The 13,916-nt window shown below is 32.6% G+C and overlaps 1 protein-coding gene across 1 annotated transcript; it reads right to left on the bottom strand.

The window, feature by feature from the left end:
* Window positions 1-1,362: 1,362 nt before the first annotated feature.
* LOC124539787 (chymotrypsin-2-like) lies at window positions 1,363-13,319 on the bottom strand. The gene is made up of 5 exons (XM_047117144.1): window positions 13,201-13,319; window positions 10,630-10,807; window positions 9,209-9,455; window positions 5,136-5,288; window positions 1,363-1,603 (listed from the first exon to the last, which is right to left on the bottom strand). Exons 1-5 carry the CDS (start codon window positions 13,247-13,249, stop codon window positions 1,436-1,438), a joined length of 795 nt encoding a protein of 264 aa, XP_046973100.1. The 5' UTR covers window positions 13,250-13,319; the 3' UTR covers window positions 1,363-1,435.
* Window positions 13,320-13,916: the final 597 nt, after the last annotated feature.

Raw genomic sequence — 13,916 nt, 5'->3', positions numbered from 1 at the left:
TCATCATGAAAGTATTAAGACCAAAACAAAGTATCCAAATCATTCAGTTAATTACGAAAATAAGCGTTGTGAGAACTTCTTTGTTTACTTTATAATATACAGTAACGTATGGTGTGTATTGTCGATATTACAAGACCACTATAGCCAATATCGCTTGCAAATTAAAGTCTCAGTATGTTATTGGGTAATACGCAACTGGATAGACCATATCCAGCCTGTAGTGAGGAGAATATTACGTTTGTTGTGGACGATGCGCCTGCAAACCACGATTAGTCAATTCGATCTCAAAATTAGGCTATTCCACAAATAGGCCAATTCTACTGAAGGTTCTTGGTTGGAAGACTAACAAATTACACTCTTACGACCAGATTTAAATTTACACTTAAATTTCCAGCAAGGGGTGTTTTTTTTTCTTCATAATAAAACATTTATTATTAACATTTATTTGGGCTGGTTCGTTTTTTTTGGCCAGAGCATCGGAATTGCGATTCAATGGGGAAAATCAATGGGGAATGGGCTAGTTACAGTCCATATTTGTATATATTTATTGTTATTAATTCTTATGTTAGCATAGGGTTTTGAAACAGGGCTATGTCCGTGTTAATTTTGAAAATAATTATTTACAATAATCAAATGTCAAAGTAATACGCTATATTACTTTGTTTGTGTTAGATTTTAAATGAACATGGTTATTTTTATTATTACAGTTATTAACTACGGGATATTTGTCATGATTTTTATTTTTATCCGTTGGTGCTTATTCACGAGAATAAGACATTAGTAGATAATATCGAAATATCAAGCTCCAATAACTCTAATAATTTTTGTGTGTTAAAAAAGAGGTAAATGACCATTTACATTCTAAAAAGTAGTAATGTATAACTTCTTAAGATTATATTTAGTTGGAAATTCGTCGTATCGTTTACTAGCAATACTTATGATGTCATATGATTTGTTCCAAAGATTATTATTACTATTAAAATATTAGGCTCATTCTGTAGTAACATTGCGCTCATTTTATTGATTTTCATGACTGTGCTATCGCTCATAAGTTGAGTCAAATGTCTGACTTTACTCAGCAGTGGTATGTTTTTGGTTAATTAATAGTCTGTATAATACAATTAACAAATGTGTAAGCATTTATATCTAAATAGCATCTGACGCATGCGGGATTCCCCACGACATTTTTTTGAAGATGAATAGCTATCCTAACACTGATTCATCAATCATCGGTAATAATATCGTATCGTTACACCGAAAAAATAAAACAAAAAGTCAAGTTCACATAATGATAACGAAAGTATAATCATATATATCTTATTAATTAAAACAACAAAGATTGCAGTTTAAAGTTTACAACGTTATTGTTATAAATGAAAAGAAAATACAGACGAATTGATGACCTCCTCCTTTTTGAAGTCGGTTGAAAAAGATTTCATTCGGTAATTTCATCGTTTTCAGAATCATTAATTTTTTCTTCAATCCAATCTTTGAAAGCGAATACTCGGGAATATACATCAGGGTAGCCCTTTGCACAAGGTACCCCCCAGGAAACTATCCCTACCACTCTATCTCCTTCCACAAGGGGGCCTCCGGAGTCACCCTGAAAAACAACAAACATTACTTTTTTTGGTAACGGTACCACTCAAGTACTAATGATTAAAAAAATCGATTTTAAAATATATCTAACATATGTCATATGCTTTAGATATATCCCACTTAGATAAACATTTTCTTTTATCTAAGTTGACATTTGTTTCTTATTTGTCTACAAATATAAAATTGAAGTAAAATGTTTAATGTAAACTTAAGGTCAACCCATGGATAGTGGTATGCTCGGAGTTTCTCTGAAGGTTCGAATACCGAATGTGGCGATTCAACAAACCAAAGTCATCAACATAGCCTATAGGTTTCAATTAGTAAACTGAAGTGGGCTGGATACATATGTTGCAGAGCAATCTATTGCAGGAATAGTCGTATTCTAGAATCTAGAGCTGAAGATCGATCTCAATAGCGTACCATTACAGTCTTACAGAGGTTTATGTCCAGCAGTGGGCAAGAGAAGTATGATTATAGCGTAATAGTCTTAATATAACGAACCTACTTATATAATAAACTTCTTTCTATATATTTTTTAATTCCTCCTCAGTGCGTATGTGTATGACTAAACTTCTCGTAAACAGCTTGATCTATTTTGATTGTTTGAATGAGAACTTGAATGGTTTGGAACTGGTGGGTAGCGCAAAGATGATGATGAATGAAAAAATAGGTGTTTATTTTTACCCCTGTAAATATTATAATCCTTTCGGAAAATTAAACTTGATCAAACTGATCTTCATTGTGTAAATGGATTAATACCTACGTTATACATTATTTTTTTAATTAAAAAAGGGAAAGAATCTTGGGACTTCCGGTTTGAACGTTGCTTTCGTTATACATGAGATTCAATGACAAACAAAATTAAATTAATTAAAAATGATTGAGAATATTTCTTAGTGCGAAATAAAACAAGGAACAAAAATAAATATCAATAATATTATATAAAACTGTACGAGTATAAGATAGAAAGAGAAAGAAGAAAAAGGAAAGAAAGGGAAAGATCGGCTGGGTAACTCCCGTAAGCGCCGATTTCTGACAGTATATGGTCGAGTAGGTATTATGATGTTTAGTATATTTCCAAAATAATCTCATCGCTATTGTATGTTATGTATGTTTTATTTCAATTGAGTAATTTACATTTGTATATTATATAATATATTGTGTTGATTTGCTGAAATACTATATTTTAAAAGGTAAAGCTTAATAGGAAAATTATTAAATGATAAACTGAAATAATTTAATCATGCGTGTACATGAAAGGTTAATGATAAAATATTATAAAATGATTATATTCAATTTGTTGGATTAATTAATTCGACATCGACGAGGAAAATTATTTATGGCAATATTTTATACATATTTAGGTTAACATGATCATAGCAAAGCTGATCGAGCTGGATTTCATACATATGGATTGCTGGAAAAGGGAACCATGGAAAAACCTTTCTCTGTAAAGAAGGCGGTCTCATCTATGAAGGCTGTGTTGAGAATGTCTCATTTACGAGTTTCATTGCATCCTTGAAAATGAGGACGGAAATTGGAATCAATCTGGTATTTGCAAATTAGAACCGAGGGCCTCACAGTTGCTTCAATCACAGGATCAGAAGCCCCAAATCATTATTATATATTCATATATTATGTATCAAAAATTTAATAGATTTTTATGGCATTTAGTCGTATCAAGTTGTTTAAGAAATCAATGTTAAGTTTCTTTAACGCAGGTCTCGATTAAATGGTTAATAAGTTAAAAAAGTCACGTGACTGACTAATTAAAAGAAGCAAGACAGTTTCAAGGAAAGTGATTACGCGGAAAGACTATGTTTATGCTTCAGATGAAGAGTGTTTCATAGTTAAACTTATAGTAGCTGATATTCAATAGCATGGGTAAGATTCGAAGAAGGAAACCTACCAGAGAAGACTCACTTATCTAATTCCCGCCATACAGCAATACTTAGTATTGCGTCGCTTCCGGTTTGAAGGGTTAGTAGGTCAAGGGAAATGACATCTTAATACCTAATGTTTGTGTAACTTATCAGGCGAAATGTATGTTCAAGTAACATTTTTTTTTTGTGTCTTTAGCATTATCTTGTATAAGAAATGGGATGATACAAAATTCGATAAATCTCCATCAACCTTCAATGGTAAAATAAAGTACAAAATTAAATGTCCCAAAAATGGGCTCAGACTTCTTTTGTTCGAAAGGTTTCGGATTTTTTTTGGCTAGTGATAAAAGTGGCAGTGTTTTAATTTATTATGCCGATTGCACCACTGAATACGAGTCGAATTATAAGCGCAATATGGACGACTTACGACGTTTTCCTTCACCACCGAACTCGAGATGAATTAAATGCACATGAAAACACATAAAAATGCAGTGATGATTGGCTGAGTTTGAATCTGCAAACCTCAGATCGAATAATCTGCTCGTAATAATGCTTAAACATCATTATTTAGATACGTACGTCAAATTCTTAAAATAAATTTGAAGCCTTACATAATTCATAATCGTCTAGCGGGTATATTCGTCTCTTTAGAAATTTCGGTATCTATAAATAGGGGACGGATTATTGTGCACAAACATAATTGTAGATAAACCGAGACCTGTCGACGAGATATGGAATGCAATGATCTGCTTTGATATGTCAAACACAAAATGATGCATTGTACGTTCGTAACAAATCGGTTTCGACTGGCTCTGACGTGGATTGTGAAGGATTATTTTCGTAAGCGATTTAGTGAACAGTACTTATGTATTGCTTTAGATATTTTCTCTTATGATATAGGTGGCAAACGAGCTGCGGCTCTGATGCAAAATGACTAACACAGACCATGGACTAAAGAAGTGTCTTGTCACTTAATAGTCGTGGATGTTCACAAAACGTGGACGTACGACGTTAACGCGCAAACTTGTGTCATTTTCGGCTTATAATGGATTGAGTTTAGCCGGGTCCAGTCCAAAATTTTGTTTAACAAAGTCTTGATGTCAGACATCAAAGCCGGGGCATAGATAGCCGGAGAGGCTATTTAGGTCTCGTTAAAAAAGGGTATAGGTTTCGACGTCTAAAGGTGACAGTGAACAGCGTTTAAGTTGGAGTTCAGCCTCATACGTTTCAAAAGTCCCCAACGTAGGTAGACGGAGCTACTATATGATACCTGCTCTGCCTGCCTCGAACAATGACAAGCCGATTTTTGGTCAAATAGTGGTATTTTCTTGGTTGTAACGACACATGCCAATTCGAAGGAGCACAGCGTAACTCTACCACTACGAATTAAATATAAAATAACGCCGAAACAGTAGGTACAGGCTAAAAGTGAAAATATAAAAGGAGTTTTGTAGGCATAATATTAATGTACAATTATTGAGTTCGTGTTTAAATTAAAAAAATAAGCAATTTAAAAATCCTACTAATCTTATTTTACCGGTTCACGATTTTCTCGAATATGTGGTAGTTTTAGCTCTATTGAATCGTCGTTACATTTAAAAATGATTTATAGGAAACACTTGTTCGATTCAACACGTGGTGAGTCAGACTTACGTGACAAGCGCCCTCTCCCCGTTTAGTCAATGAGCAAATCTGTGTATCACGAACTTCAGTAGATGTAATACCGCTGTAGATCTGCTGACAGTCATCGACGGTCAGCGCTGTTAGCTTGATAATTTGAAGGTTATCGGGTAAGCTACCCGGGTACTGGAACAAACAGTCAATAATATATATTTCATAAATGTAAGATTGGTCAATGGGTCACCTGTTAGTGGGCATATTTGTCTATAGATGGTATTGTAAGATATATCAGGCATTCCTCATATCACCTTGGGAACTAAGATGTTATGTCTTGATGTCTTGTGCTTGTTCCACTGGCTCACTCACCCTTCAAACCGGAACAGAACAATACTAAATGTTATTGGTTACCATAGCATACTATATATTATGGTATAGTACGATACAACTTGGATGTAGCATTGGCAAAATTCGTAAAACCGATCACATCCGAATTTAGTACGCTATCCCAAATTATCAATATTTGTTTGTTATATGAATATCATCTTTACACAAACGTAACTTGTAATATCATATGACCTAACATATTCGTCGATTTACTTGCACTCGATTTCTCGGGCTGAACTGACGCGTGAATCAATAGCGACGAATAGCGTCGAATGGCGCGATAGGGATCTATTTCTATTGGTTGTATAAATCGGCAGTAATCGGTTTTATTGAATTTGCCGATGCTACATATAAGTTGTGTCGTACCAAGCCCTAACACTAAGTAATTTAAAACATTCACTATCATTAATATTAATTACGATTCGTTAGATTGTTTCAACGGTCGCGTTAACGAAAACGTTGTAACATTGCTGTATGACATTGTATAATTATTGTTAAGCGATTGTGTGTCTTATGCTATTGTAAATAAGTGTTTTAATTACATTAAATTATGTAACAATACATGTAAACATTTGATAATGATGATTTTGCTATAATTTGTGTCCCATTTTAAAATCCCAGATTAACCCACATTGGAAAAGTTTGTTTGAATACGCTCCTTTCATAAAGCCTGATAAGAAGAGGACGACTTAGTATAGCATTTGGAAGTTATACAGAGTGTTATTTTATTTTATATTTTTTTTACGATGTACATTGGAACTTTGTATATGATTAACAAAAATGAAACCATAGAACAATTTATTCTAGAATAATAACTAAATAAATAAACAATTAATGTAAAGTACTTGTTTATATTTAGTCTCATATTTATAACTCGCTGTGCCAGCGATCTCGTGCGTTTTTGAATTTAACAAAAAAAAAATTGTAGCCTAAGTTACTCCTTATTATATCAGTCAAAACGGCCCAGCCGTTCCACAGATTACTCGGAACAAACAGACAAAAATTGTAAAACTACTACGATTTTATTATATATATAGATGTGTGTTGGTAAATAGATTATCTGTTCTTCAAATACTTTTATAGGCATGTTATTTCCTTAGAATATTTGTTAGTAAGTTAATTAGTTCACCACAAAGCGAGCGATGTTTTATGAACATAATTTTACGTTAAATATTTTTCAATGTTTATTAATTTTTCACCCTCAGTAGAGGAACTCATTAGCGTAAAGGGGCTTTGACGCTAGGAGCAGGTCAAAGTAATGGAAGGTATGAAAAATGTTCTCCGAACTTAGTTAAACGGTAAGTTTATGCAATATTAAGCCTTGAAAATGTTTTAGTATGCTGCAGGAGGTAAAAGAAGGAGAAATCATTATTTTCAGAGCTAATTATGATATATTTTTACATTTAATTAGCAACCCGCCGCCCCGCTACTCCCGGGTACAATACTGATCTTCTTTTGTTTTGATTTATCTCGTAGGGCTAAGTCAGCGTTTTCAACGTAAGTGACACAAATATTGTGCATGTATTATAAGTATGAAACTTTCACTTGAATCAATCTATCCATTGAAGAAAACCGCATCAAAATCAATTGTGTAATTTTAAAGATCTAAGCATACATAAGGATGGATGGTAAGCGACTTTGTTTTTTACTATGTAATAATATGAAAACTCAAGCTTTAAATACTCGCATAGCATATTTTTGTAATTGAAACTCTTTACAGTTAGTAAAATATTATTACGAACTAAGACGGGAGTAATAATCGTTTTTGTATATAAAAACTAACATTCTTTTTTTAAATTATAGGAAAAATGTATAAATTAAGAAATTCGAAATTCGAAAAAGCTTTCTTTAATAATAATAAAAAAATCATGTTTAACTTTTTTCTTTCTTTCAGGGAATTTGCAGTAGCAGCCCTCGACTTGATTACACTTCCGAGTCTCGAGTACCAAGTAAAGTCTTTGCTCCTGCGGCGAAACCTTTTCTCCTTAATTTCGGAAAACTCCCTTCGGATTTTAAGATTGAATAAATACAGAGTGTCCTTGTAATAATACGTCCTATTTACAGACAAATAGGCCACTTGATGGTATGTGGTAACAATCCCTCATATATATACTTTCGATCAAAAAATACCCATTCCTTACATAGTGATCGCACTAATGTTGATAGCTAAGAGAAGAAAAGGTGGCTTATTCATTTTTTAAAGCAGACCACAAAAATACTAAAAGAAATATGTTTCGAATTCGCCTAGAAGACCATTTAAACATGGAGTCTCATGTTCGGTTAATGTATAAATCCTGTTTGTGAAAATGTCACTTTGAACGGAATAAACTATGTAAATTATTCTGTTTTAAAACGCTGCCATGAAGATAAATGGCAAGCCGGAGCTCCGCCGTTACGGTGAATGTTTGACTATAAATATGAAATAGTGCTTTGATTTATAATGCTTAAAATGTTTATATATGGAGTGATGTTATAGTAGTTTACCTTTCATTCACGTGACCATTCTTTATAGCAGATAAAACAATTACTAATACTGTATTACTACTGTTGAAGTATTTCTGATATAAAAAATTAAATTGTGTCGTATTTAAATTGTGTAAGCACGTGCAATAACTATTTATTATTTCAATAAACAAAAATATAACATAAGATAGAACTTTGTTAAATTTATAATAAATAAGACTTTTTTTATATTAGATATTAATAAGTACCCGTTATAAATATTCAAATATTTCATGACTAGCTATAAAATAATTTCACGCCATTTTAATTAATTCTAATTCCTCTTAAATTTATTTTTAAATTTTCAATTTAACGCTCAAATTCACCTATTCATAATTGATGAAGTTTCAAAGTACTTCTTGCATTCACTTAAAATAATTCTATATTCAAATTTATTTGAAGTTCTTTAATTGTATTTTCATCATCATTTTGTTCAGATACAAACACATTTACATGCATGTGCATGAAAAGCATCCGGCGAACGATGTTTATGTGCTTATTTAACCTCCTGAACCCAATTATTTTTGGGTCAAAAACACTTATTGGTCTTTCGCCAGATTGAATCCCGGGACTTCGGGATATGCAACTATATAGTAAGTAATGAGGTCAAGGGGGTCCAAAATTTTCCATGTAATAAAATAAATATTATTATCTATATATCTACATGGGTTTGGTATTCAAATTTTATATATTTAAATATTTCACTCTCTTTGACATAAATTCAATTTACGAAAGATAGTTTATTGTTATATAAAACAATTTTAAAGTTATCTTTTAAACTTGTTTCCTTGAGTTGCCCAAGTTTGGATAGAGTTTCGACCTTCTTCGGAATGTTAGAGGAAATCTCTCCAAGGAATAAACATTCTATGTTTCGTAGTTGTAGTCCATTTTTGACATAATTGTGTTTATAAGAAAAGGTTTATCGCTTTTGATACGTAGAATAAAATATAAATACTAAATAATTACTTAATAATACTTAGTGTGCGATCACAATTGATATATCATATATTATTTGCATTCAAATAACTATATAAGATATATATATATAACAATGTAAGTTACTATGCATATAACAATGATTACAGTTTCAAAGAATTAGTGGTAACAAAAGTACAGTATGAACAAAATCATACTCTTTTCCGAACACAAATACCCTTTAAACAAAATGATATATGTTCAAAAAGGACAATATAGAATAACTATTTAAACAATCAACTCACCGATATTCTTCCCCATCCGGTGAGAGTGAGATCAGCTCCACCCTGGGTATTTTCGTCAGGCAGTTGAATTGGCTGCACCAACTCACTAAACACAATCTGCTCTGCCACTTGGACCACACTGACATCATTTGTTGTACTCAGGCTATTATACAGCTCGTGAATGATTATCTTAGCCACAGAATATTTATCGCCTCCAGAAGACAGTTTGTTGGTACCCACGACAACTTTCATCGTAAGCTTAGACTGGCTGAAATTACAAATTATTTTGACCTTGATAAGGGTTCAATTTCTGGGCCAATAGATTATTTGGTTCTTTATAAATAAGTATCTAGTATCAGGAGTAGACAAGTCTTATAAGTCATGCCTTGGATATTATGTTGAGCAGCGCGTCTGAACTCTTTCTTCATAAACTAGATTCCATAAAACACCCATAACTGTATTTAACGTGAAGGTACCGCTATTTCGTAATATAGATTCGTCTCAGAAGACTTAGCAATAAACTCAGAAGTTATACATGTATGGACAGCCTGTATAATGACACCACGTGTCGTTATCGTCCACTTTAAAATTCTTGTTTCAGAAGTGGTTTCAATTATAATTTTAAAGATCTGAATTGCCCTACAAAAGTGACCTTGTAACGTTTGCTTCAATTATATGAAGGTCCGATCTAAGGATGAAAATGTATATATCGAATGTATAAATATTAAGTGAACGTATGTTTATTACAAATGTTTATTCGTATTGTACGAAATAAATCAGTCTTAGAAAACATAAGACATATTTTCGACATATTTGTATGTTTTGTTATCGTCAGTGGAAGGGAAAAAAAGGCGCCAATATGTGTAAAACATGGGAATATCTGTCTTGAATGTGAATTTTTTATTTTTTTTTTTTCAATTTTCAAAAAATTTTCCAGTAAATAATTTACTTTGAAAGAAATCTATTATAATATTCAGTATTATAAACTGTATCGTCAGTGGCATCATTTTTAAAAAGTGCTCTTTATTTAATCGCACGCATTGAGCTTAACATCTTTTGCGATGGCATTTGTAAATTTATCATGGCATTCTGTTTTTTTCTTTCAGTTCGGTTACGATTACTGCAGAACTCTTGAAAATTTTAAGTCTTGACGGAAATCCACTAACAATATTTAATAAATAATAAATATGAGACAACATCATATACATTACTCTGATCACAATGTAAGTAGCTGAAGCACTTGTGTTATGGAAATCAGAAGTAACGACGGTACCAAAAACACCCAGACCCAAGACAACATAGAAAACTAATGGTAATCTACATCGACTTCGCCGGGAATCGAACCCGGGACCTCAGAGTGGCGTACTCATGAAAACCGGTATACTAAACGGTATATTTAAAAGAAAAATTACTTTTAGCTATGTGAATATTCACGTACTCACCTTACAGTACAATGAGCGGCCGTTAAAACCCATCTGTCGCTGATTATGGAACCGCCGCAGAAATGGGAATTGAATATCGATCGCAAGGAGGCCTGGTACGGAACACTGCCTTCTGGTGCATCTTGTCCACCCACGATACGATTTGTGGGCTCATCGAAGTATTTCGGTAATATAAATCCTAAAAAAGGTGTGCCCATATAATTAATATAAACATGTATTAAAAAGTCCCGCTGAGCTTTTTCCTCTAGTTCTTCTGAGGCCCGAGGTTGCTTCATTCCTATATTTGTCTAATTTTATTACTTTTGTAAGGGTACAAAATACAACCGAAATTCACAACTAATTATATAAACCATCTAATCCCTAGAATTATTCGTATATTTTTGACGAAAATTTTACCTTCCAAATGAAATAAAGAAAAGTTCTTTCATTTCAAGCAATTCCATAATTGTTATGACAGCGGATGGAAATGGAGCGATAATAAAAAACGTCATTAGCAACTTTTATTGAATTCATTATGTTAACAACAAGATTTTTTTATATTCGAAGAAAAAAAAAATATAAGGAATCTCAAGGCCCTTCACGCAGCTGATCGGGCAGGGACTATAGCGATTTGATTTTTGACGAACTTACACTTTGTCGATATCGATTTGGGGACCAATTGTACTAACCTATAATGATAATAATACATTCCCGATCCAATTTTAATCCAATATTTTTATAATAATAATTGGTGGGCTACCTGATGGTAAGTGGCCACCATCACCAATAGACGTAAGAATTTTAACCATTTCTTGCAACTCCAATATGCCATTAATTTCGGGAATTAAGATATGTTCCTTGCGTGTGGTACAATGGTCCATTCACGCTTCAAAATTGATTTTTTTGTCGGTAGTACGGACTCGTTATAATATATTATAACAAGTTTGTTCTTGTCGAGTTTGCACAAAATAATTCCTTCGTTTAATTACAACCGAAAATCGACTTTGATTATTTATATCGTTTACGATACGATTTCGATTATATTCCGACGCAATTTCGATCAAACCGCACTTGGGTCATTGCATTAGTAACTGCCTGAAGGTTGACGTTTCGATTCAATTGCGACAAAGTTTCAATATGTCAGAAGAATTGGGGACCCGATCGATCAATGGAATCCATTTGCACCAATAACATCGGACTAGATGATCGAAGAGTTACAGCACTATTAGATAGTTTCACAAAACATGAAATGAACAATGTTTTTGGGCAAATATCAGTTATTTTCATAGCAGCATTTGAAGTTAAACTTTTTTGGAAGTAGTCTCTGCAAGCTCGTTACATAGCTTATCTAAGGCAGCTTATAATAATCAGCTTAATTTCCTTATCTGTGGCAATTAGGGTGCTGTTTGTAACAATAGCATTGTTCTATCACATTCATACTTTGTCTTGCTATTTCCGATGTATGTGTGATTGAGTCAGTGTAATTACAAGCACAACTGATAGGACATATTAGTTCCTGTAGTTAAGAGGTGCATTAATGAACGGTTTCGATTGCGCATACATATTATCATCTATCTTGCCAAATACTCATATTATATATAATTCAACAAATAATCTATTAGCAAATATATGTACAGTCAGGGTAAGAAAAGGTTCGTCACCTTAAGAACTATTTCCGTGTGCTCAGTATGAGCGATAATCTGCTTTACCGATCGAGAATGACATATTGCGTCGCAATGATTTGATGCTTAAATTCAAAAGGTACTAAGATTTTAAGACTTGATTAAGGAATGAATTTGAAAACTGACGAAGGTTTTTCTTACTATTACTGTAACTATTAAAAGTTTGTTAGAATAATCTTTAAAAATCGGTTTGTTTTGCTTAAGGGAATGATTTAATTTATTTAGTGGTAGGGCTTTGTGTAAGCCCGTCGCTGTCGGTACCATCCACTGATCAGATATTCACCAAACAGTAATAACCAGTATTATTGTGTTGGTGTGAAGGGTAAGTGAGCCAGTGTAACTACAGGCACAAGGGACATATTTGATTCCCAGGTTGTTGGTTATTGGTGATGCAAAGAATGGTTAACACGGATTACGAGGTAGATTGTGATTTAGGCCAATTTTACTCTCCGTAAAAAACAAGGTATTTATTTTCTGAAGTAATCGAGTACAAACGGATCCTAACTAAATTTGACATCGAGGTAGTCTGGGGTCTGATAAGGATATAAGATAAAATACAATTGTGGCTTTATTGGAAAAAATCTTAACGTGAACGAAATCGCAAATCTTTAAATTACTATTATATAATATATGTGTACAATTTGTCTAATAGCTTATTATTTACGAATCTGTAGGGATATTCTGTAACAAGAAACTCGAATCTCACCGCGGAAGACGAATGTGAAATCTCGCATAATGACATTCAATACAATAATTATATTATTTATAGGATACACGTATCAAAATAGCGTAGCACTGTAAATAAACTTTTCACGAATGAGATGCGAAGTGAATTTTTTCAGAATCGCTCTGTAGTTTTTAATTAGGCTTTTAAATATGAAGTTTTAATATTATAAAATATGTCACTTACCTTCAGTGAAACAGAACAGACCGATTGAAATAAAAAAATATTTATACATGATCGAAAAATATTATATAATATAAAGAATATTACAATATGATATTACTACACTCACTAATGAAAATTAAGCGTGTAGTCATTTCAAATACTTAATTGTAGTCGTTTTATAGCATCCTTATTCCTGAAGTACTTGTAGTAACAATAGATTTTGATAGGTCTCTTCAGAGTTTCAATAGCACATACAATACATGTGTCAAGAGCTTTACAAATATCATGTAATAATGATTTGCGATATTGATGAAAACAATTTGTATCAAAAATATTAAACGTAATTCTATTGATGACACGTGTTGTGTGATCACCATAGTATCTATTTATAATGAACAATGTCGTAGTTTAAACAAAAGGCGTACATACAGACTCGGCTAATAGTTAACCTTTAGGCAATAGGAATATATTTAGGCGGTCATATAACAGACATATAAATAACTCATACACGTGGTATTGTTGGATATAGCAGCTTCACTTAATTGTAAAATTACGATTCAGAAGCGCTTGTAAAAGCCTATTCCAATAAAGTTTGTTTTGATTTTGATAGTGAGTTATTTATTTGACGACACCAACATGTAGTACGAAAAAAATACACAATAAATCAAAAGTTATCATAAGTAATTGGGTAATTGCATACATTTTAAGGTGTTCTTAAATTATATATAATTATATAT

This window comes from Vanessa cardui, chromosome 2 (assembly GCF_905220365.1).
Source record: "Vanessa cardui chromosome 2, ilVanCard2.1, whole genome shotgun sequence".
Taxonomy (NCBI): domain Eukaryota; kingdom Metazoa; phylum Arthropoda; class Insecta; order Lepidoptera; family Nymphalidae; genus Vanessa; species Vanessa cardui.
This window is presented reverse-complemented; position numbering and strand designations above follow the sequence as displayed.